Source organism: Porites lutea, chromosome 5 (genome assembly GCF_958299795.1).
Source record: "Porites lutea chromosome 5, jaPorLute2.1, whole genome shotgun sequence".
Taxonomy (NCBI): Eukaryota; Metazoa; Cnidaria; class Anthozoa; order Scleractinia; family Poritidae; genus Porites; species Porites lutea.
Genome location: NC_133205.1, coordinates 42,174,404 through 42,195,380, shown reverse-complemented (window position 1 = coordinate 42,195,380; position 20,977 = coordinate 42,174,404). Strand labels below are relative to the sequence as shown.

Below are 20,977 nucleotides of genomic sequence, written 5' to 3'. Positions count from 1 at the left end.
TGTTCGCAAATATGGCAAAAATCGCAAAAGTAACAAGGATTTTTCTAGCTAGGTTAAAACACCCATGACAAATATCGCAAAAATAGCAGAAATAACAAATGTAACAAAATTCTAGACTTAGAAAGAAAAGAAGCCAAGAAGGGCCCCTAAAAGTCCGCAGTTATCGCAAAAATCGCAAAGTAACAAGGATTTTTCTTGCGAGCTGAAAACACCCGTGACAAATATAACAAAGATTTTTCTTGCTAGCTAAAAACACCCATGTCAAATATCGCAAAAATCGCAAAAGTAACAAATCTAACAAGATTCTAGACTTAGAAAAAGAAGAAGCCAAGGAAGTCCCCGAAATGTCCGCAAATATCGCAAAAATGGCAAATATAACAAGGATTTTTCTTGCTAGCTACAAACACCCATGACAAATATCGCAAAAATCGCAAAAATAACAAATCTAACAAGAATCAAGAGTTAGAAAAAGAAGAAGCCAAGGAGGGCCCCGAAATGTCCGCAAATATCGCAAAAATCGCAAATATAACAAGGATTTTTCTTGCTTGCTAAAAACACCCATGACAAATATCGCAAAAATCGCAGAAATAACAAATGTAACAAAATTCCTGACTTAGAGAGTAAAGAAGCCAAGAGGGGCCCCGAAATGTCCGCAAATATCGCAAAAATGGCAAATATAACAAGGATTTTTCTTGCTAGCTACAAACACCCATGACAAATATCGCAAAAATCGCAAAAATAACCAATTTAACAAGAATCAAGACTAAGAAAACGAAGAAGCCAAGAAGGGCCCCGAAATGTCCGCAAATATCGCAAAAATGGCAAATATAACAAGGATTTTTCTTGCTTGCTAAAAACACCCATGTCAAATATCGCAAAAATCGCAGAAATAACAAATGTAACAAAATTCTAGACTTAGAAAGAAAAGAAGCCAAGAAGGGCCCCAAAATGTCCGCAATTATCGCAAAAATCGCAAAAGTAACAAGGTTTTTTCTTGCGTGCTGAAAACACCCGTGACAAATATCGCAAACATCGCAAAAATAACAAATTTAACAAAATTTCTGACTTAGAAAGCAAAGAAGCCAAGAAGGGGTCCAAAGTGTTCGCAAATATGGCAAAAATCGCAAAAGTAACAAGGATTTTTCTAGCTAGGTTAAAACACCCATGACAAATATCGCAAAAATCGCAGAAATAACAAATGTAACAAAATTCTAGACTTAGAAAGAAAAGAAGCCAAGAAGGGCCCCTAAACGTCCGCAATTATCGCAAAAATCGCAAAGTAACAAGGATTTTTCTTGCGAGCTGAAAACACCCGTGACAAATATAACAAGGATTTTTCTTGCTAGCTAAAAACACCCATGTCAAATATCGCAAAAATCGCAAAAGTAACAAATCTAACAAGATTCTAGACTTAGAAAAAGAAGAAGCCAAGGAAGTCCCCGAAATGTCCGCAAATATCGCAAAAATCGCAAAAATAACAAATCTAACAAGATTCTTCAATTAGAAAAAGAAGAAGCCAAGAAGGGCCTTAAAATGTCCGCAATTATCGCAAAAATCGCAAAAGTAACAAGGTTTTTTCTTGCTAGCTACAAACACCCATGACAAATATCGCAAAAATCGCAAAAATAACAAATCTAACAAGATTCTTCATTTAGAAAAAGAAGAAGCCAAGAAGGGCCCCGAAATGTCCGCAAATATCGCAAAAATCGCAAATATAACAAGGTTTTTTCTTGCTAGCTACAAACACCCATGACAAATATCGCAAAAATCGCAAAAATAACAAATCTAACAAGATTCTTCATTTAGAAAAAGAAGAAGCCAAGAAGGGCCCCGAAATGTCCGCAAATATCGCAAAAATCGCAAATATAACAAGGATTTTTCTTGCTAGCTACAAACACCCATGACAAATATCGCAAAAATCGCAAAAATAACAAATCTAACAAGATTCTTCATTTAGAAAAAGAAGAAGCCAAGAAGGGCCCCGAAATGTCCGCAAATATCGCAAAAATCGCAAATATAACAAGGATTTTTCTTGCTAGCTACAAACACCCATGACAAATATCGCAAAAATCGCAAAAATAACAAATCTAACAAGATTCTTCATTTAGAAAAAGAAGAAGCCAAGAAGGGCCCCGAAATGTCCGCAAATATCGCAAAAATCGCAAATATAACAAGGATTTTTCTTGCTAGCTAAAAACACCCATGACAAATATTGCAAAAATCACAAAAAATAACAAATCTAACAAGATTCTAGGCTTAGAAAAAGAAGAAGCCAAGGAAGGCCCCGAAATGTCCGCAAATATCGCAAAAATCGCAAATATTACAAGGATTTTTCTTGCTAGCTAAAAACACACTAGACAAATATCGCAAAAATCGCAAATATAACAAATCTAACAAAATTCTAGACTTAGAAAGAAAAGAAGGCAAGAAGGACCCCGAAATGTCCGCAAATATCGCAAATATAACAAGGATTTTTCTTGCTAGGTAAAAACAGCCATGACAAATATTGCAAAAATCGCAAAAATAACAAATCTAACAAGAATCAAGACTTAGAAAAAGAAGAATTTAAGGAGGGCCCCAAAATGTCCGCAATTATTGCAAAAATCGCAAAAGTAACAAGGTTTTTTCTTGCTAGCTTAAAACGCCCATGACAAATACGGCAAAAATCGCAGAAATAACAAATGTAACAAAATTCCTGACTTAGAAAGCAAAGAAGGACAAAGTATGGCAGGATCACTAGGCACATGAACCAAGATCGCTTCCTGTTTTATATTGTAAATATTTGCGATTTAAAGAATAAGAAGATTGTTCTTTGGCATGAAAGTTCTGCTACCACCCCCTTTTATTGCTTAAAATTTGCCCGCTTCTGTGGGCGGCACTCCTTTTTATGCATTGTAGCTGTTTGTTGATGGAAGAACGAAGCATACACAGATTGATATGACAGTATTTTGCTACTGTCAGTAATTTCGGGGTCCTTCTTGCCTTCCTTTTTTTTCTAAGTCTGGAATTTTGTTACATTTGTTATTTTTGCGATTTTTGCGACATTTGTCACGGGTGTGTTAAGCTAGCGGGAAAAATCCTTGTTACTTTTTGCGATTTTTGCGATATTTGCGGACATTTCGGGGTCCTTCTTGGCTTCTTCTGTTTCCAAGTCTTGATTCTTGTTAGATTTGTTATTTTTGCGATATTTGTCACGGGTGTTTTTGGCTAGCAAAAAAAATCCTTGTTATATTTTGCGATTTTTGCGATATTTGCGGACATTTCGGGGCCTTTCTTGGGTTCTTCTGTTTCCAAGTCTTGATTCTTTTTAGATATGCGATTTTTGCGATTTTTGTGATATTTGTCACGGGTGTGTTCAGCTAGCGGGAAAATCCTTGTTAGTTTTGCGATTTTTGCGATATTTGAGGACATTTCGGGGCCCTTCTTGGCTTCTTTTCTTTGTAAGTCTGGAATTTTGTTATATTTTGTATTTTTGCGATGTTTGTCATGGGTGTTTTTAGGTAACAAAAAAAATCCTTGTTACTTTTGCGATTTTTGCGATATTTGCGGACATTTCAGGGCCCTTCTTGGCTTCTTCTGTTTCGAAGTCTTTATTTCTTGTTAGATTTGTTATTTTTGCGATGTTTGTCACCGGTGTTTTCACCTAGCAAGAAAGATCCTTGTTACTTTTGCGATATTTGTGGACATTTCGGGGTCCTTCTTGGCTTCTTTTTTTTCTTAGTCTTGATTTTTGTTAGATTTGTTATTTTTGCGATTTTTGCGATATTTGTAAGTCATTTTCTGACATAATATTTTCTCAATTATTTCTTTTGCGACAATTGCGAAAGCAATTTGCTAGCAAATTTTTGCTAACAAGATCGATCCTGGACATAAGTGGAGACCGCTAATGAGAAAAATTTGAACAGAGACGTCATCAAGGATTTGCCTAATGTGTGGTCAGAGGTATCTTTTCGTTTCCAAAGAGACTTCCCAAGGCTTCATTCAGACTTCGGACGCTACCAAGAAATATCCAAATCTTCACTTAGTCTAGCCTGTGTATAGCCTCCCAATCCTCTCCCTGATTTTGTTTGAGGGGAGGGGCGGCTGCATATACACAGGCTAATTTAGCCTTGTAAAATTACTGGGCCAATATAGCAAGACTTTTTCTAGTGTCATTTCTGACGTGTGGCTATTAAAGAGTGGGGAAAAGTCACAAATCAGCTTCTCGTGCTCCACTGAGCCGAACCGGGGGAACTGTTGAACGAGTCCTCTTTGGGGGGTTGCGTCCGAGGTCCAATCCCTTGCCCTTTTATATGCCGTTTTTGACACGTGAGGCCAAAAAAAGATACCCGCCACGTTCGGGCGGGGACCTCTTATGTAGACCATGCATGTGTAAGAGAGTTCCCCGCACTTTCCGGAGAGGTAACCTGCATTGACCGCCCCATTGTGAATCAAAAGGAAACTAAAACCCTTCGCCTAACATGACAGCGTATCCAAGCGTAGTTAAGTAGATCCCGGAGTTATGAACGAACGGTTGATTTACCACTTAGGCACATACATGAAAATGAAGTCGACAAAAAATTTTTTCTCTCTCGCCTCTTTTCTTTAGATTTATATTTCTTTTCTCCTGTAATTATGACTCCCTGAAAACTCAGACGAAACACATCGACAACATCAATCAGCAATATGCCCCGTTCACACTAACTAAACTTGTTATTTAAACCACAAGTAGCCCAAGCTCGAAATATAAGCAGCGGTGATCATCGACATTGTTGCATAACATTCGAAATATAAGGATTTGTATGCGAAAAAAAAAATCCTATCGTTTCCGTAACCAACGAAAATGAAAGGATTTCAACAAAACAACAGCTTACCTTTCATAAAATGTCTGTTACATCTCTCCTGTGGTTTACCTTTATATATAGAGAAAATCGTTTACTGTACCATAAATCGGCCCATGGACCACACGGGAGAGACGTAACACACATTTTACGTAAGGTGAGCTGTTTTTTATTGAAATCCTTTCATTTTCGTAGGTTACAGAAACGATAGGTTTTTTGCCCATACAAATCCTTAAATTTCGAAATCAATGTTACGCAACAATTCCGATGTTAGCCAGTGCTCATATTTCGAGCTTGGGTTCCCTGTTTTTAAACCGGCAGGTTTAAAAAAATGAAAAACAAACACGGAAAACTGGGGCGCGATCCACTCAACCAAAATTTCCGGAAATTTCGGTCCAAAACTCAATGGATCGGTTCGGTCCAACCGGAAAAGTTTCGAAAAAACAGGTCCACCTTTTGAGGTGGTCCTCTTTTCCCGGTCGGACCGGTCTGAATTTTGGTTGAATGGATTATGCCTGCCCATATGTAGCAATATTTAATCCCTGTTGATTCATATTTGATTTGGACATGATTTCTTTTCAATTTAAACCTCGCATCTAAAATTTATTTAAATTTAAAAGAGTTTTATTTAATCCTTTGGAAATTTCATTTAAACTTCTTACGGAAATCCATTTAATCTTCGATTAAATTATGGTTTAAACTTTGACATTTTCGTTTAATTCATTCTATCCATTTGAATTTAAACTTTGGAATTCCCATTTAAAATTTACTGAAAAATGTCTTTTAAACTGCTGAATTCTAACTTAATCCTTTAAATTGAAACGTTAACAAATTTCTTTTAAACTTACCAATGTAAATTATATTTAAACTGTGAAAGTAAAATTCATTTAATCTTCCTGGGGCGAGCTCGGCCGGGATCACGTGCTCAGGTCAAATGGCAAGGTCACATGTCGTATCCTCGGCTGCAATTTTTATCTGCAGTATAAAGTATGGACGAAGGAACAAAAGGAGAAGTGAGCGAATTACTAAGCGAAGCGTCAAGGCTTCTGCCTTCCAGCACCTTTTCTAAGGCTGCTTCAAATTCCACTTGTCCAGCTGCGATACCGCAGGCGACAATCAACGAAACTCTCAGGCGTGCTCAGGGGATGCCGAGCGAAATAGACTGTTCATAGCCCCCTATTTTTCCGTGAGATAGCGGTTGTGATATAGCGTGTCTTACAATTAATGGCGGCCATCTTTATTTTCAAATGACCGAGGGGGCGGACATCGGATATCATGTATACACGTAGCTCTAGGGGGAGGGGGGCGAGAAAAATAGAGGACCTGTAATAACATCACTGCAGCTCGCGTTCACGGAGTGCGTTGTACCAGCAACGCAGGCGTTTGATTGGTAATTAGACAATAGATGTTAATTTGCGTCAAGGGATAACGGGTTTAGTTTAAGTTGCCGACACTGACAAGGCTTTGACAAGTCGTCGTTTCTATAAAACGTACACTTTCATAATAGCATAAGGCACATCTTGCGCAAACACACGAAGGAATTTAGGCATTTTGCGGATGAATCACATAAGCCAACATGCTTTTGAAGCAGCTCGGCCAGGGGAATGTTGTAACACCGTTTCTCCTAAACGAATTGAAATTTAACGCTACGCCGACACAAGAAAAAGAGTACCTGTCAGAAATGCTTGGCTTTTTATCGGGAGGTTTGACCGTTTTAATCTGTGGTATGTCCCAGAAACTGTATAAAATCACTGTTTCGAAAGGAGATATTTGTAAACACGCGAAATCAATGCTAAATGTGTCTGGCATGTTTTTCATTGCCAGCAGAGTTTCTTAATGAATGAATGGTAAAAGTCGTAAAATTCCTGTCATGCCTCCTGAAGGCGAGCTGCAGTGATGTTATTACAGTCTCTCTATTTTTCTCGCTTCCTCCCAAACCTTCCTCCGCCCCCCTTAAGTAGTTTTGACACTCATCCAAGATGACAACCCGTAACGCATAGCGCTCGATCTCGACGATCTTACGGGAAAATAGGGGACTGTGAACAATCTATGAGTTCATCCACCGGTCTCTGTAGAAGATTAGGGAATTTAAGATAGCTCTGTACCGTACACTGGGACGGTTGGATGCTTTACGGGCGGCCTGGCCCATGACGGTGAGAAGGCGCGAAAATTTGCAATTTAAGATCGGACAACAAAACAGAGGATGGTGAAGTCATATGGAAACTCGCATGTAATTTCTTCCGCAGAGGGCTCAATTACTGAAGAAGAGTTTCTTATTTAAAACGAAGAATACCAATCAGAAGAATGAGGGTACAAATTAAAGCTAGCTAGTTTTCAAAACTAGTCGATGTTTTTTGTGGTATCGCAGCTGGACGAGTGGAATTTGAAGCAGCATTAGAAGAGGTGCTGGAAGGCAGAAGCCTTGACGCTTCGCTTAGTAATTCGCTCACTTCTCCTTTTGTTCCTTCGTCCATACTTTATACTGCAGATAAAAATTGCAGCCGAGGATACGACATGTGACCTTGCCATTTGACCTGAGCACGTGATCCCGGCCGAGCTCGCTCCAGGAAGATTAAATGAATTTTTACTTTCGCCGTTTAAACATAATTTACATTGGTAAGTTTAAAGAAATTTGTCAACGTTTCAATTTAAAGGATTAAGTTAGAATTCAGCAGTTTAAAAGACATTTTTCAGTAAATTTTAAATGGGAATTCCAAAGTTTAAATTCAAATGGATAGAATGAATTAAACGAAAATGTCAAAGTTTAAACCATAATTTAATCGAAGATTAAATGGATTTCCGTAAGAAGTTTAAATGAAATTTCCAAAGGATTAAATAAAACTCTTTTAAATTTAAATAAATTTTAGATGCGAGGTTTAAATTGAAAAGAAATCATGTCCAAATCAAATATGAATCAACAGGGATTAAATATTGCTACATATGGGCAGGCATAATGGATCGCGCCCCTGGAAAACAGGTAGTTCACCAAGGATTCAAATGAATTTCAACATGGTTTTTGATTACACAAGCAGTTGTTATGAAGGAAACAATTTTAAACTGGGTTGAACTGAACAGCTTTTAAAATGTTTAAGCTTACATCTTTACCGTGCTAGCAGAGTCGCTTCGATCTTTCATAGATAAGTCGGGAGGAAGATCGAAGGAGACTCTGTTCGCAGGGTAAGACATCTTAGTTGATTGGTCCAATTGATCAAAGAGTAATTGATCATTCATCCGATCCGGAGGTGGGGCACTCAATTGCAGTCAGGCTCGCAGACCCGATTTTTTCACACTTGGTAACCAGGCGCACTTTTACCACGTGGGATTGTTTTGGCGTCGCGACGTTTGAAGACTGCACAGTGCACTCAGAGCGAAGTGAGAATTTACATTGTGAATATCTCAGGTTTGTATCATCTGTTTTTTTTTTTCAATTTTAGGCAGTATATGCAAGTTTTTGTCTCTTATGTTTTCGAACCTGGTGCGAAAAAAAGGGCACGAATCCAACTTTTGATGCCCAAGCTTTTGAGTTGGTCAGCTGTTTCGGTTCACAAGCTTACTTTAAGGTCGTTTTGTTCCAGAATGTAAGCTTATTAATTTTTCTGTTTTAAAAAACAGCATCGCCTTCTTCGAGAGGTATCCAAAAAACTATATATAAAGACTTGAACCCACTTTAGGAATGAGAAAGCTTTCATCGGTCATTCCTCATGTCTGGCTCATTTGCTGACTGTGTTGTGGTTTTTAAAGCATGACCGCGTTGTCTTTGTTTTCATTTTTCAGGATGAGTAGTTCGGAAGAACTCTCGCAGTACGATGATAAACCAGTCAAGTCCTCCAAACCTTCCAGTGATTCAGAGCGAGAGGGCAATCGCCCCGTAATTCCAAGAGATATGTTTGGATTATATGGCGTACATGTGAGCAATCTGCCATCTGGAATCTCCCAGGTAGAGTTAGAGAAAGCCTTCTCTACTGTCGGCGTTGTTCAAGTGTGCAAAATCATGGAAAGCAAATGTATTCCACTGTATGCTTTCGTCAAGTATTCATCCACTGTTGAAGCCCAAGATGCTCTGTTGAAGTTTGATGGTTACAAACTGAATGACACTTTCTTAGCTGTGAGACCAGCCTATGTTTCCCACAGATGGAAGACTAAAAAATCCACACCAGGTGGTAAAGCTGACAGGCGTGAAACTTCCTCAGATGATGGCAGGGGCAGTGAGAATTCAAAAGTGACTACATATTCAATGGAATCAAGCGATTGTCGCCTTAAGGATGGAAAACTAAGCGAAAGTGATGTTAGAATGTTTAATGGCAAATCCTCCAAATCATTCTCGCCCAGGAAACCAAATGGTGGTCAAGTTCTGGGTCCACGGTTTCAAAGAAGTTCTCCGTCGAGATCATCAGCATCTGAAAATTCACTTGATTCTCATCGGATTCAAGGTGCTCCTCCTTCACAGATGTCTACATCACCCTCTGGGCAAACCAAGCCAGTTCAACAGGATTTACCTGTTTCAAGTTCCAGTATGTCTTCTGGTCAGGTAAATGGCCACGCTGTCGCGGGAAGTATGCACTCTTCAGCATTTAGGCCGTATCAGGGAAAAATCCAAGAACCTTGCGGCAGACAAAATGGTTATGCTATGGAAAATGGTATTGCAACAGTGACATCATCTATGCATAATCTTGGAATATCAGCAGAGAACAATTGGAATCATAACCAAGTTAACAGTGTCTTGGACTGGCAGCAAGGAAGGGCTCAAGGTGTTACCTCTTACAGTCAAGGGGGTGGAACCAATTACCAGGATAAATCAATGTGTAGTCCAGACGGAAATCAGTACATGCCAGCAGGGAAGTGGATTGCTCAAAGTCCTTGTAAGACAAACGTGTCATCATGGAGCACAGCTGATGTGGTACGGTATTTTTCTTCAAGTGACTGTGCTGTATATGCAGGTTTCTTTCAAGAGCAGGAAATTGATGGAAAAGCATTGATGTTGTTAAACAGAGACACACTGTTGCAGTTCATGAAAGTTGGTCCAGCTCTTAAGGTGCTTCAGAAAATAGAGGAACTGAAATGATACTTGTGCAGTACTTGCCACAGGTTCACATGGATAGTGAGACTTCAAGTTACGGTTATTTGCTGCTTGGCCATTACATGCCCCCTTTACCTTGCAAAATACTAGGTTACGATAAAGTTAAGTCATCTCTTCAAATAAGACGTGATTGTGATTGTAAAAAAGATGATTTAGCAGTGAGTATAAGAACAAAAAGTTATTGAAGGATGAGATTGCAGCTGAACTCACACATAATGCCCTGACAAAACCAAATTATCTGGTCTCTGGTTTGAATAAGATTCCTTCTTACCGTTCATGAGTATAAGTCCATATAAATTATGCATAATGCTTCCTTAGGGCCTGCTTGCAAGGAAAGAGGGTAACCCTGGTTCTAGGGTACTCTTGCAAGAGGGTCACCTTAGCTCTTGCACATAACTTGTTATTTTTTATGCAAAGTGTTACAAGGCAGGTAGGGCTACCCTGATGCTAGGTAACCCAACCAACGTGCTAGGGTTAACCTACATGTTGCTGCATTGTAAATGGTCTGCTGGGAATAATTAACCTCCCCTAGACAACTTTTCTCTGTCATGTGTAATAATCTTGCAAACTTAAATGTTGAACATCTCATTAATGTTATTTATTCTAAATATACAATGATAAAATTTGTCCGTTTTTTCATGATTTTAACAAGTTTTTTGTACATAGATCTTCAAGATTTTATTTGAGTCTTTGAAACAAGAAAGAATGTCTATTTTACTCTTAATCAGTCATTCATGATAAAACATGCCAGTCAAGCTTTATAAAATTGGCATTGGTAATAGGGTAACCTTACCTTTTAAATTTTGCTTGTAAACCAGAACTTTCTTTAAACCACTTGCTAGGATAACTCAAACGGGCCCATAAAATATTGTTTCTATCAGAATACAAAACCATTTTAAAAATAGCAAAACCTCTCATTAATATTTCTTGTAATTTTTTTTAAGGTCAAATATGCACACCTTTTTTTTCTTTAAATAATGTGCTTATCCAAATCAGGGTCTGATTTAAACACTGTAAGGAAGTAAATTGGAAATCCCACTAACTGACCCCTAAGGCTTCAAGCTGATCTCTGCTGTAAACAGGCGGTATACTTTTAGCTTTTTGGAAAATCGAGAAAAAAGTATGAAACTTTGTTTAAAGCTGATGATAAATTTTAAGCTTAAAATTAAGGTTTTCTTTGTTTGAAAGCTGATTGTGTGTTACTGATATTAAGTGTTTAGTTTCAAAGAAAATGTGTTGCTGCTTGAGGAGTCACAGACAACAGTTGGTTTGATCAATAATTATTAACCACTGCAAAAAGAAGTGAAGCTAACATTTCATGCACTACTGTCTTCTTCTTTAGAGAGAAAAGTAATAACAAATGAACTTTATGGGGGCAACCCAGTAGTTAATATTGTGGCCCACTAAAAAGAACAAACAGATAATTAATAGCAGTTATTGCAGAAGGCTGAATATGACCTGAAGAATTATGCAGATTGAGCAGGGATTCCACTTTGACTTCACCTTCAGCATGTAACGCCCTCTGTTATTTGCATCATTCTTCAGGTGATGCGAAAAGAGAATGCAACAATTTCTTTTTATTATTCATTCAAAGTAACCTTGTTCCCAGGGCTTCTTGCTCGCCGTCTCTTTTGCTGTCCCTATCTTGTATTATTGATATCATTTTACTGGAAATCAGAAACATCTTCCAAAGTTGGTCAGTCCTAGCTGATTAAAATGAATGACCCTTGGGATTTGAGTCAATCAGAAATGAAACGATATTTTGAATGAATGATAATTAAGAATGACAAAACACACCATTTGGCTATTTACAACTGACTGTGTAAAAAGAGGGATTTACATAAGTCATTGATCTTTTGAGACTGCAATTTACACTATTAAAAGAAACTACATTGATTATGGAAATATTGTTCATTTATAATGCTTGCACATATTTGATATTACTTTATTTCAATCCATAATGTGAGTTAAGCATTAATTTTGTTTTATCTTGCAGTTTTTTGGACGATTGTGTAAAAGTATTTATATCTCGTTACAAATTGTTATCATTCTTCATATGTTAAATATAAAATTATTCTGTGATCAAGAATAAAGATTTACTTGTTATTTTGTTATGTCTGTTAGTAGTGTGAATACACATCACGCTGTTGCTGTTGATGGAATCGATCACAAGTTCCAAATGGTAGTTCACAGGTTGCCCAAGCTCAGTATGAGAGTTAATCGTTTTAAAATACGTGTGGTATCACATTGCATAAATCCTCAAAATGGCTGTGAACATAAAGGATTTGTATGGGAATTCAGGTGATAGATTGAAGAAGATAAATGCCATACAAATCCTTCAAATTCACGGCCATTTTGATGATTATGCAACATGATACCACACGTATTATTATTTTTTGAATGATTAATGTCTCATACCTACCTTGGGCAGTCTGTGTTAGCTGTGTCTTTCCCCTATGCCTCAGCGCAAACCAGAAGAAGAAAGTGAATGAAGCACAAACCATGACAAAACGCGAGGGATTAATTGCATCCACCCACCCACTCCCATCCATGCAGTTCTTGGTTTTTACGGGGGCCTGATAGCTAGGCTGTGTTGATGGGCCCAGGGAAGGAGGAAACAGTTGTAAAAGGCTGCCAAGGTCATATGGCTTTGCGCATGCGCAGGATACAGGCCAGGCCTAAGCCGTTCACAAAGCCTAACCCGTAAGCCTAAGCCGTCAAGCAGGCCTGGCCATGAAAAGTAGGGAATTGCGAAGAATAGCTGTGAAGGGCTGCGAATAGTCTCAACTGGTTTTGATCAAGTGAATTGTCCACCGTAAAAAGGTCCACTCGGATGAAGTCGATTCGCCCGATGTTTACTTGTCGTTCTCTAAGCCTGAAAAAATGAATAAACGTGAATGACCGTGCCTGTACATGTCGATCAACAACTTTTTCCAGTAAAAACTTCACACAAAAGACATATCAAAGATCGACGTAGCGTTCAATGCAATCGCTGAAGTACATGTAGACTTGGTTTTTTTATGAACAGTCAGTCTAGTAGCTCGAAAGTGTTTATCTAGATGGAAAAGATGGTTCAGTTTGCTCGACGTTTTTTAGTAATGGCAGCAATAGAATCCAAGTTTATCTAATTGTGTCGCCTCTTACAATGTTTATGCGTTTCTCTTTCCCATGTCAACTCCAACTCATTTCTCCTCGTCTCTTCGAAACATCCGAAAATGGCAAAGAGGAACAAGAAGATTGGAGTTGTCGGAAGTATGGCACAAGATAGTGCCCCCTGGGTGGGGCGGGGGGTATACTTTAGGAATTTTTGGGTGGGGATGTGCTGCTGGGACCCTGGAACCATTAGCCTATACCACAGCTAGTTCAGCTGAATTTTGCTACTCTATACTAGACTGAACTCCTCAAAATCCTCCCCCCCCCCCACCCCATTCTAGAGTAGCGGTTTTCCAGGTCACTAGCGCAGTCCAGCCAAAACGAAACCGATTTGATTTTTTTTATATTTTTGAGTGGCAATTCCCGGTTTCCCTAGTCTTGACTAAAATCTTCAACCAATTGATCAGTTTCCTGGAAAATGATACCCTATTCTAGACCCAATTTTCTGATTTATAAACCCTATCCCAGAGTAAACTGAGAACACCAGTACCCTCCCCCTCCGGGACGGTGTCTCAGTCCGCAAAATGGTTTTTTAAAAAAATTGAAATTATTCAGCATTTCAAGTACACATATGTTTTCTGTAGAAAGGAAGCTCTAAAAAGGGAATGTGTTGGTATTTGGCATTGCAAAGGTAACCTGAGATCAGGCCCAATTTTAGCGGTTCTCATACATTCTCTCTAACGCCTCAGGTTATTGCAAAGGATGCGGAAAGACTATCGCTGGAGGAGCATGGGTTGTCAGCACCACAGCCGCAGTAACAATTAATCAGAAGTGCTGTACGACGTCTGATTCCATATGGGCCCCTTAAATGAACTGCTCTTTTTAAGTGAATCCGTTTACAATTATACAGATTGTAGTTGTAAACTAGTTGTAAATTTCATATTTTCCTCTGATCATCTCTGCATGAGGGTCTCAATGGGGTTAACTGATAGGCGTAAAACGGCCAAAAATTTAGTCGATAGCCGTAAAAATTGAAAAATTTTAACCGTTAGCCGTAAATAGGGTAAAAAAGAGTTAACCGTAAAGAAATTGTTCCCTAGATTTGCTACTTTTAAGGAAGGTACTAAACTCACTTATGGTTGGGTTTTTTATTTCGCGGCTAGTGTAGCACCGTACGCACGTTAGGTAAAGCGCCTTTTAGGTGAAGACCAAGACCCATTTTCATTTCCGCCGCTCTCTCGGGGAACTAATTTTTTTTTCCATAGCGAAAGAGTGGCTTCTTGCTGGGGATTAACTTGCGATTTTCAGGAGGTCGTGCCCTCGAAACACTAGTGAAACAACACGAAGAGATCTCCCTGTTTGTAAAACAAGTTGCCGATAAACAACATTTCCCTGTTTTTCTCTGACGCTACGGTAGACATTGCCATGCCTAGTCCCTGTACGGCGTCTTCCCACGCAATTTCGGTCAAGACATTTCGGTGGCGAACTCGCTAGGACCACGTGAGTTAGGCGTTCGCGTGTGTTCTTTGCTTTTTCACAAAGATTATTTTTAAATTGACTATTGACATTTTTATGTGTAAAATAATATTAGAAGTGGAATACTTTATAAAAAGTATGATCTATCAAATGTTAAATTTTTTCAAAAGAATAGCTTATTTCATATCCCGAGATCATCTTTATAAGACCTTTATTTTGCTTTAAAGATACAAAAAATACAGGGCCCAGTTGTTCGAACGCCGGTTAGCGCTAACCCGGGGTTAAATTTTAACCCGGGTTTCTTTTTCTTTTTATCAAAAGCACACTATTGGATAATTTTCGCTATTCTTTTTAGATTATCCAATCACCAAATTGTAGCCAAAGAGAATTAAATTGAATTTGCTTTTTAAGCTCTCATATCCAATTTCAAATTTTGCACTAACCCTTGGTTAACTTAACCCAGCTTCGAACAACCCGGCCCAGGTTAATTAATACTTAACTTTTTGAAACAAAAGAAGTTAATTTTTAACTTTTTTGTTAACCGCAACTGAAAAAAATTAGCCGATAGCCGTAAAAGAGCCAAAATTTTAGCCGATAACCGTAAATGCCACCACCCCATTGAGACCCTCCTGCATGTCTGCAACAACAACAACAAACAACAACAACAACAACAACACTTTATTCACATTTCCATTACAGGGTTTGTCAAACTTATTGAATAATTAGTAACTTAACACGTAGAATATTCAATTACAATTTAAACTAAATATTATTACATAGAAGGAAATGCCTAGCGGCTAGATAACCGTAAGGTTTTCGAGCTAGCAACTAGTTAATGTAATCACGGCGGGGCTAAGCCACCCCCAAAGGGCTCATCATGGCCTGCCAATTAATTTTGGTAAATTTCCAATAAGGTTGTTGGCTCTAACTCCTTCCTTACCAAACTTGGCCCGAAAAATTTATTTATTGTTGGACTGTACAAGAAACTTCATAGATAAGTTTCTTGTACAGTCCAACAATAAATAATTTTTTTCGGGCCAAGTTTGGTAAGGAAAGAGTTAGAGCCAACAAAGTTATTGGAAATTTTCCAAAATTAATTGGCAGGCCATGATGAGCCCTTTGGGGGTGGTTTAGCCTCGCCTTGATTACACATGCAGACATGCAGAGATGATCAGAGGTGAATATGAAATTTACAACTAGCTTACAACTACAATCTGTATAATTATAAACGGATTCGCTTAAAAATAACAGTTCATTCAAGGGGCCCATATGGAATGTTGGGGATACCCTTGACCTGGCTTGACTGTAAACTTGTGATTCCTTAGGCTTGGATCTTGTTTACTGTGGGTAATGTCGACCGAGATATCGGTCGACATAGCGGTCGTTATAGCGGTCGACAGTCGGTCGATAGTCGGTCGACGGTAGGTCGATAGCCGGTCGACAGTTGGTCGACAGTCGGTCGATATTCGGTCGATATTCGGTCGATATTCGGTCGATAGTGAGATAGACTATGGCCGAGTATCGGTCGATATTTCGACAACGCACCTCGACTTACTATCGGTCATATGTCGGTGGTATATCGGTCAACTGTCGGTGGTATATCAGTCAACTGTCGGTGGTATATCGGTCAACTGCCGGTGGTATATCGGTCAACTGTCGTTCGAATATCAGTCGTGTGTTAATTCATCAGGTGAGTCCAATGGCATTTTTTTTTAAGCAAAGACGTAATTAATTACTTTTATCATGCGATGGGGGAACATGTGGCAGTGAGAGGTTCGATTATTCTATCAAGCGAACCGAAGAGCACTGGGAACTAAGGACACGCTAACCTTTTTTTTTTCCAGTTTGTATCATAACGTTGAAGATCAATAACTTAAGCAGCAGCTTTAAATTTGTTCGTAAATATGGGGGATGATTCGGATCTGAAACTTGTTCTGAACCGGGAACTTTGAAATTACCCATAATGCACCTAGGAATTGGTGAAGGTCGAACTTTTCGATACTTTGCCTGCACTTTGCCTCCGGTTTTCTGTTATTCAATTAAAAATTACAGAAAAAATGTCGTTGACGCCGAGACCCATAGGTCTGCTGCTTATTGATCTTCAACGTGCCTTTGTGGATGGAATTTGGAGAATGGGTTTACCGGACGAGGAAGTTGAACCCATCAAGAAAAGCTTTGAAACCTGTGCTACGCTGTTAGGGTCTGGTTTACGGAACGTACCGATTCTTATGACCCGGTGTCCTTTTGAAGGAAACGACTTTGAGCTTCACGACAGTTTGACTTCCGTAGTGGAAAAAAGTCAACGTTATGTTATCAAACCCAGCACCTCTGTGATGCATGCTCACGGATTCAGAGAGTGGGTGGAAACAGAATTGCTTCAACAGGGAATAAATACTTTGGTAATCGGAGGATGTACGACTATAAGCTGTGTGCGAGTCAGCGCAATCAGAACTCAGAAGCATTTTGCAAGCCAAGGTCTTCACGTTGTTGTGGATTTAAACTTATGTGGGGCTAGAAAACGTAATTACGTCAAAAGGTGCCCCAGTTGTCTTGAATTGTATATGAAGTTTGGTGACATTGATTCGTCATATAATCGGCATTGCACTTGTGGTTGTGGTGGCATTGAAATGATTTCTCCTGTTGACAAAGCTGTGCAGTGCATGCAACAGGAGAATGTTGATGTGAAAGAAACATTTGACTGGAAGCCATACCTATCATAATGTTTCATCTTGCTTGATTGTTTCTTTACTGAAGAATGATTTCTCATCCTAATAGCAGTTTTATTTTAAAAGTACTTTGGCCCTAAGGTGACCCTAAGTGACCAAGTCATACGCCGAGCAACTTCTTGAATGAGGCTATGTTTATACAACATTGGATAGTTTTCATGCTGATGCTAAAAGCTCTCCAGTGTAGTATGAACAGCAATGGCACAGAACTGGAACGAGTCAATCAGACACGTCGAACAGCATGCCAGAGTGGTTGGCCAATTAAGAGGTCTTGGTGAACTAAATTCGAGTCCTCGCTTTTGAATATTTACTTCCATCTCAGTGGATTCCAGTTTTTGCTACTACTTATTCAGTTCCAGTATGGTATGAATGCCTGTTCACACTGCTACACTAAAGTATGGCACAGAGCCTTTCTGATATGTGACGCTCCACTTTCAAGATTGGCACAGCACAGCTTCGCTCCAGTACAGAAATCACCCCCAAATCACCTTTCTTATGTGTGAACAGAAGCTCTAACTGGTATGGTTTTCGTGCCCATGCAAGAGCTATCTAGTATAGTGTTAACATTAAGCCTGATGCTATAGATTCAGATGTGGAACCCTAACCCTTAAACCTGGTTCTTATATATGCCGCAAGCCAGCCAGCGACATAGATACTGGGACTGCCAGGGATACTGTTCCAATATGAGAACAGCGAGTGCTGACAACATTAATTTTACTATACCAGTCTTTACTCCCAGCATGCCTGCAAAGTTGAATCAAGTTGCATGGCAGCCTCTTGTTGCTTAGCGATGCATGTTCCTGAATGTTGCAACAGCATCTCAGGCAGTGTCAGTGTCACAGGTAGGTCAGCAGCATCAATTATGAGAACCCCTGCTGAATCATCCTAGGATATATTCTTTGAGTTCTAATTTGGATGCTCCAACCACTGAGCTACTAGAGGCTCTTTGGTGCGCAGGGTCAAAATTTAATTATAACTACACCAGTCATAGAGGACTGTATCGGGGACTTGCTCGAAATCAGCCGTTCACCAGTGTATGAGACCAAGACCGTATAATATGATTTGGAAGAAGAAGAATTCTAAGACCAGAAAGCTCAGAAAAGTCCCGAGCTGCAGGTGTTTGGACGCCCTAACCACTGAGCTGTGAGAGGCTCTATGGTGAGTAGCCTACATGACAGACACATGAGAATACGGGCCATGAATAATATCCTATTAGCAGACCAGGCTCTCATGTTAGCAAGGGGGGCAAGGGTGGCGCAGTGGTGAGAGCACTTGCCTCCCACCAATGTGGCCCGGGTTCAAATCCCGGCGTCGACGCCATATGTGGGTTGAGTTTGTTGTTGGTTCTCTCCCTTGCTCCAAGAGGTTTTTCCCTGGGTACTCCGGTTTTCCCCTCTCCTCCAACACTCTCAAACCAACACTTCCAAATTCCAATTCGATCTGGAACGCAAAGACACGTTTAAACAAGTTCACATGAACTCTTAAGTGCTTCGTGGGTAAAAAAGCAATTTACAATTTACAATTTGATTTAGCCAGCAAACCTTCTAAAAGCTCTAGTTGACACAATAGCTTGCTCACAGACTAAGCAAATAAAAGCTCCTAGTACACTTTGGTGGACCTAAAACCTAAATGTATACATGGCTCAGAAGTTTAGGGGACAAATCGAAAGTCATGAGATATCACATTAAGGTTAAGGAATGGATTATCTTCCTTGGCCTCAGCCACAAGGGGTGGAGGGTGGGGGAGACACTCAAGGGAAGTTTGTGTAGAGGTGTGCTGACCAGGCCTTGAAAACCTGATGCTGTTTAAGGCAAAACAAGTTTGTTTTACTGACTTTTTTAAGACAAGAGACCTTATTTCATAACCCTGATGTATTTCCTTTCTCCTATTTAAACTAGCATCATGTCATTTATGTTTTTTTTTTGGAAAGGGGAGGAGGGGGGGGGGGGGGCAGATGTTAGTACCTTTCATGTAGCCTGCTCTTTGCCAAGCTTTAGACTTTTTGAAAGGCTTACACTCCAAAAAGGTACCCTGTTCAAGACGCTATAAAGTAGTGAAATGGTGTAACCTTTTTAGGACTCAAGACCTGAAAACCATAACCTGTTCAGTGGCACTGTTATACCCACTTAGGCCAAAGAGGGGAGTGCCCTCTCTGGCCTCCGCGCAAAGTATGACTTTTATGCATTTAAGTTGGCCAAATCTAGAGGCATATGTTATCCCAGAGGACATGTAGAGTCACTTATCATGTATTTTCTTGATGGTGATTAGTCCAAGTCACTCTCTGCATTGTATTTTCAAAGTCTTTCAAATTTTTAGCATGAAAATCTGCATTGTCAGGTACTAGCAGAATAACAGATTGGAATACCAGATCATTATACGTTTCTGGGAAACTGCCCACCTACCCCTCCCCTAAGCCAAATTTTTACCCTAAGGGATAAGTAAGTGTTAATGTTGGCTTAGGGGAGGGATAGGTGGGCAGTGTCCCAGAAACGTTTATTGATCCATCCTGCTAGTATTAGTGAGGAGGCTGGGAAAGGGTGGGAGGACATAGAGATAAAACCTGTTATTCTCCAAAGAGGATGTTCCTGGCTGTTTACAGCCATTTTGAACATTTTTCTCAGAAGATAAGGTAACATTACAATTAATTAGGGAAAAAAATTGTTGATTTTTTCTTTTGTCTTAAAGTGGTGGGACATTTTGTTTACTGTCCTGCGGTGGGGCAGTAGGTAAATTTCTAATGTTCTTTTTTCTGAAAAAAGAAAATTAACCAACTTTAATATTGTAGTCAATAGCAAAGAAGAGAAAAATCATCTCATCTTGTGTATAATTTTGTTCTTTCTAAAAGAGATACCCTCCCAAAATAAAATTCTTCAAAATGTTGGTCGACTAGAGGCTCATACCTTTAATGCACTTGGTCCTATAATATTATTGCAAATACATTGAGATGTAATTCATCAATCACAACACAACAATGTTTCATCCGATGATCTAGAAACTGAGAAGCAGGTTGAAAAGCGAGGGACAGCCCTGATTATTAAGACTAGCTTTGAGGTGTCTACTAGATAGATATTGCATGACACATTGAGTGGTGTGTTTGATATAGATCCTCTCCAATGTTTTCTGGTATTCAAATCACCGTCACGATTTTCATTGATTATTAATGAGTTTAATAACTGTGTATGCAACCCTCAGCCCATGTAGATGGGAAAGTAAAAACTTAAAGCAACCATATTTTACGTCGATAACTCGTGGCAGTAATAACTGATAAATTTTAGGTCGACAGTGGGCTCATTCCCCCCTCTCCATCAGTGCTCCATTTTAAGGGTATTTCAAGCTAGTCAAAGCTACAAAGAAAGGAGAGAAGTTGAAACAAGGATGTGATGTGACGGGGAATCGAACTCCGGACCTCGCTCACCGAAGGCCGCGCACTAACCAACTCGAAACCAACTGTGCCATCCTTGCTCCTACTTCACTTGGTTCGCTCAGTTGGAAGGGCACCGGTCTGCTGATCGGGAGGTTGCGGGTTCAAACTCCGGCCGGACCAACACTTAGGTCTTTAAATAACTGAGAAGAAAGTGCTGCCTTTGTAATGACATCTGCAAATGGTTAGACTTTCTTTGTCTTCTCGGATAAGGACGAAAAACCGTAGGTCCCATCTTACAGCACTTTCACTGATCTATTCTTGTGGGACGTAAAAGAACCCACACTACTGTTCGAAAAGAGTGGGGGACGTAGACCCCGGTGGTGTGGCCAGCCTTTACGGGTTGTGGGATTGGGTAGGGATG

The 20,977-nt window shown here is 39.5% G+C and overlaps 3 protein-coding genes across 3 annotated transcripts in view; 2 read left to right on the top strand and 1 right to left on the bottom strand.

The window, feature by feature from the left end:
* Window positions 1-20,977, bottom strand: part of LOC140937809 (zinc finger CCCH-type with G patch domain-containing protein-like) — a 204,926-nt gene that overhangs the window by 141,651 nt on the left and 42,298 nt on the right. The gene's annotated exons all lie outside the window — the stretch shown is intronic.
* On the top strand, window positions 8,146-10,169 carry LOC140937271 (uncharacterized). The gene is made up of 2 exons (XM_073386813.1): window positions 8,146-8,220; window positions 8,595-10,169. Exon 2 carries the CDS (start codon window positions 8,596-8,598, stop codon window positions 9,880-9,882), a length of 1,287 nt encoding a protein of 428 aa, XP_073242914.1. The 5' UTR covers window positions 8,146-8,220; window position 8,595; the 3' UTR covers window positions 9,883-10,169.
* Window positions 16,458-17,297, top strand: LOC140938527 (uncharacterized). The gene has a single exon (XM_073388009.1). It carries the CDS (start codon window positions 16,524-16,526, stop codon window positions 17,184-17,186), a length of 663 nt encoding a protein of 220 aa, XP_073244110.1. The 5' UTR covers window positions 16,458-16,523; the 3' UTR covers window positions 17,187-17,297.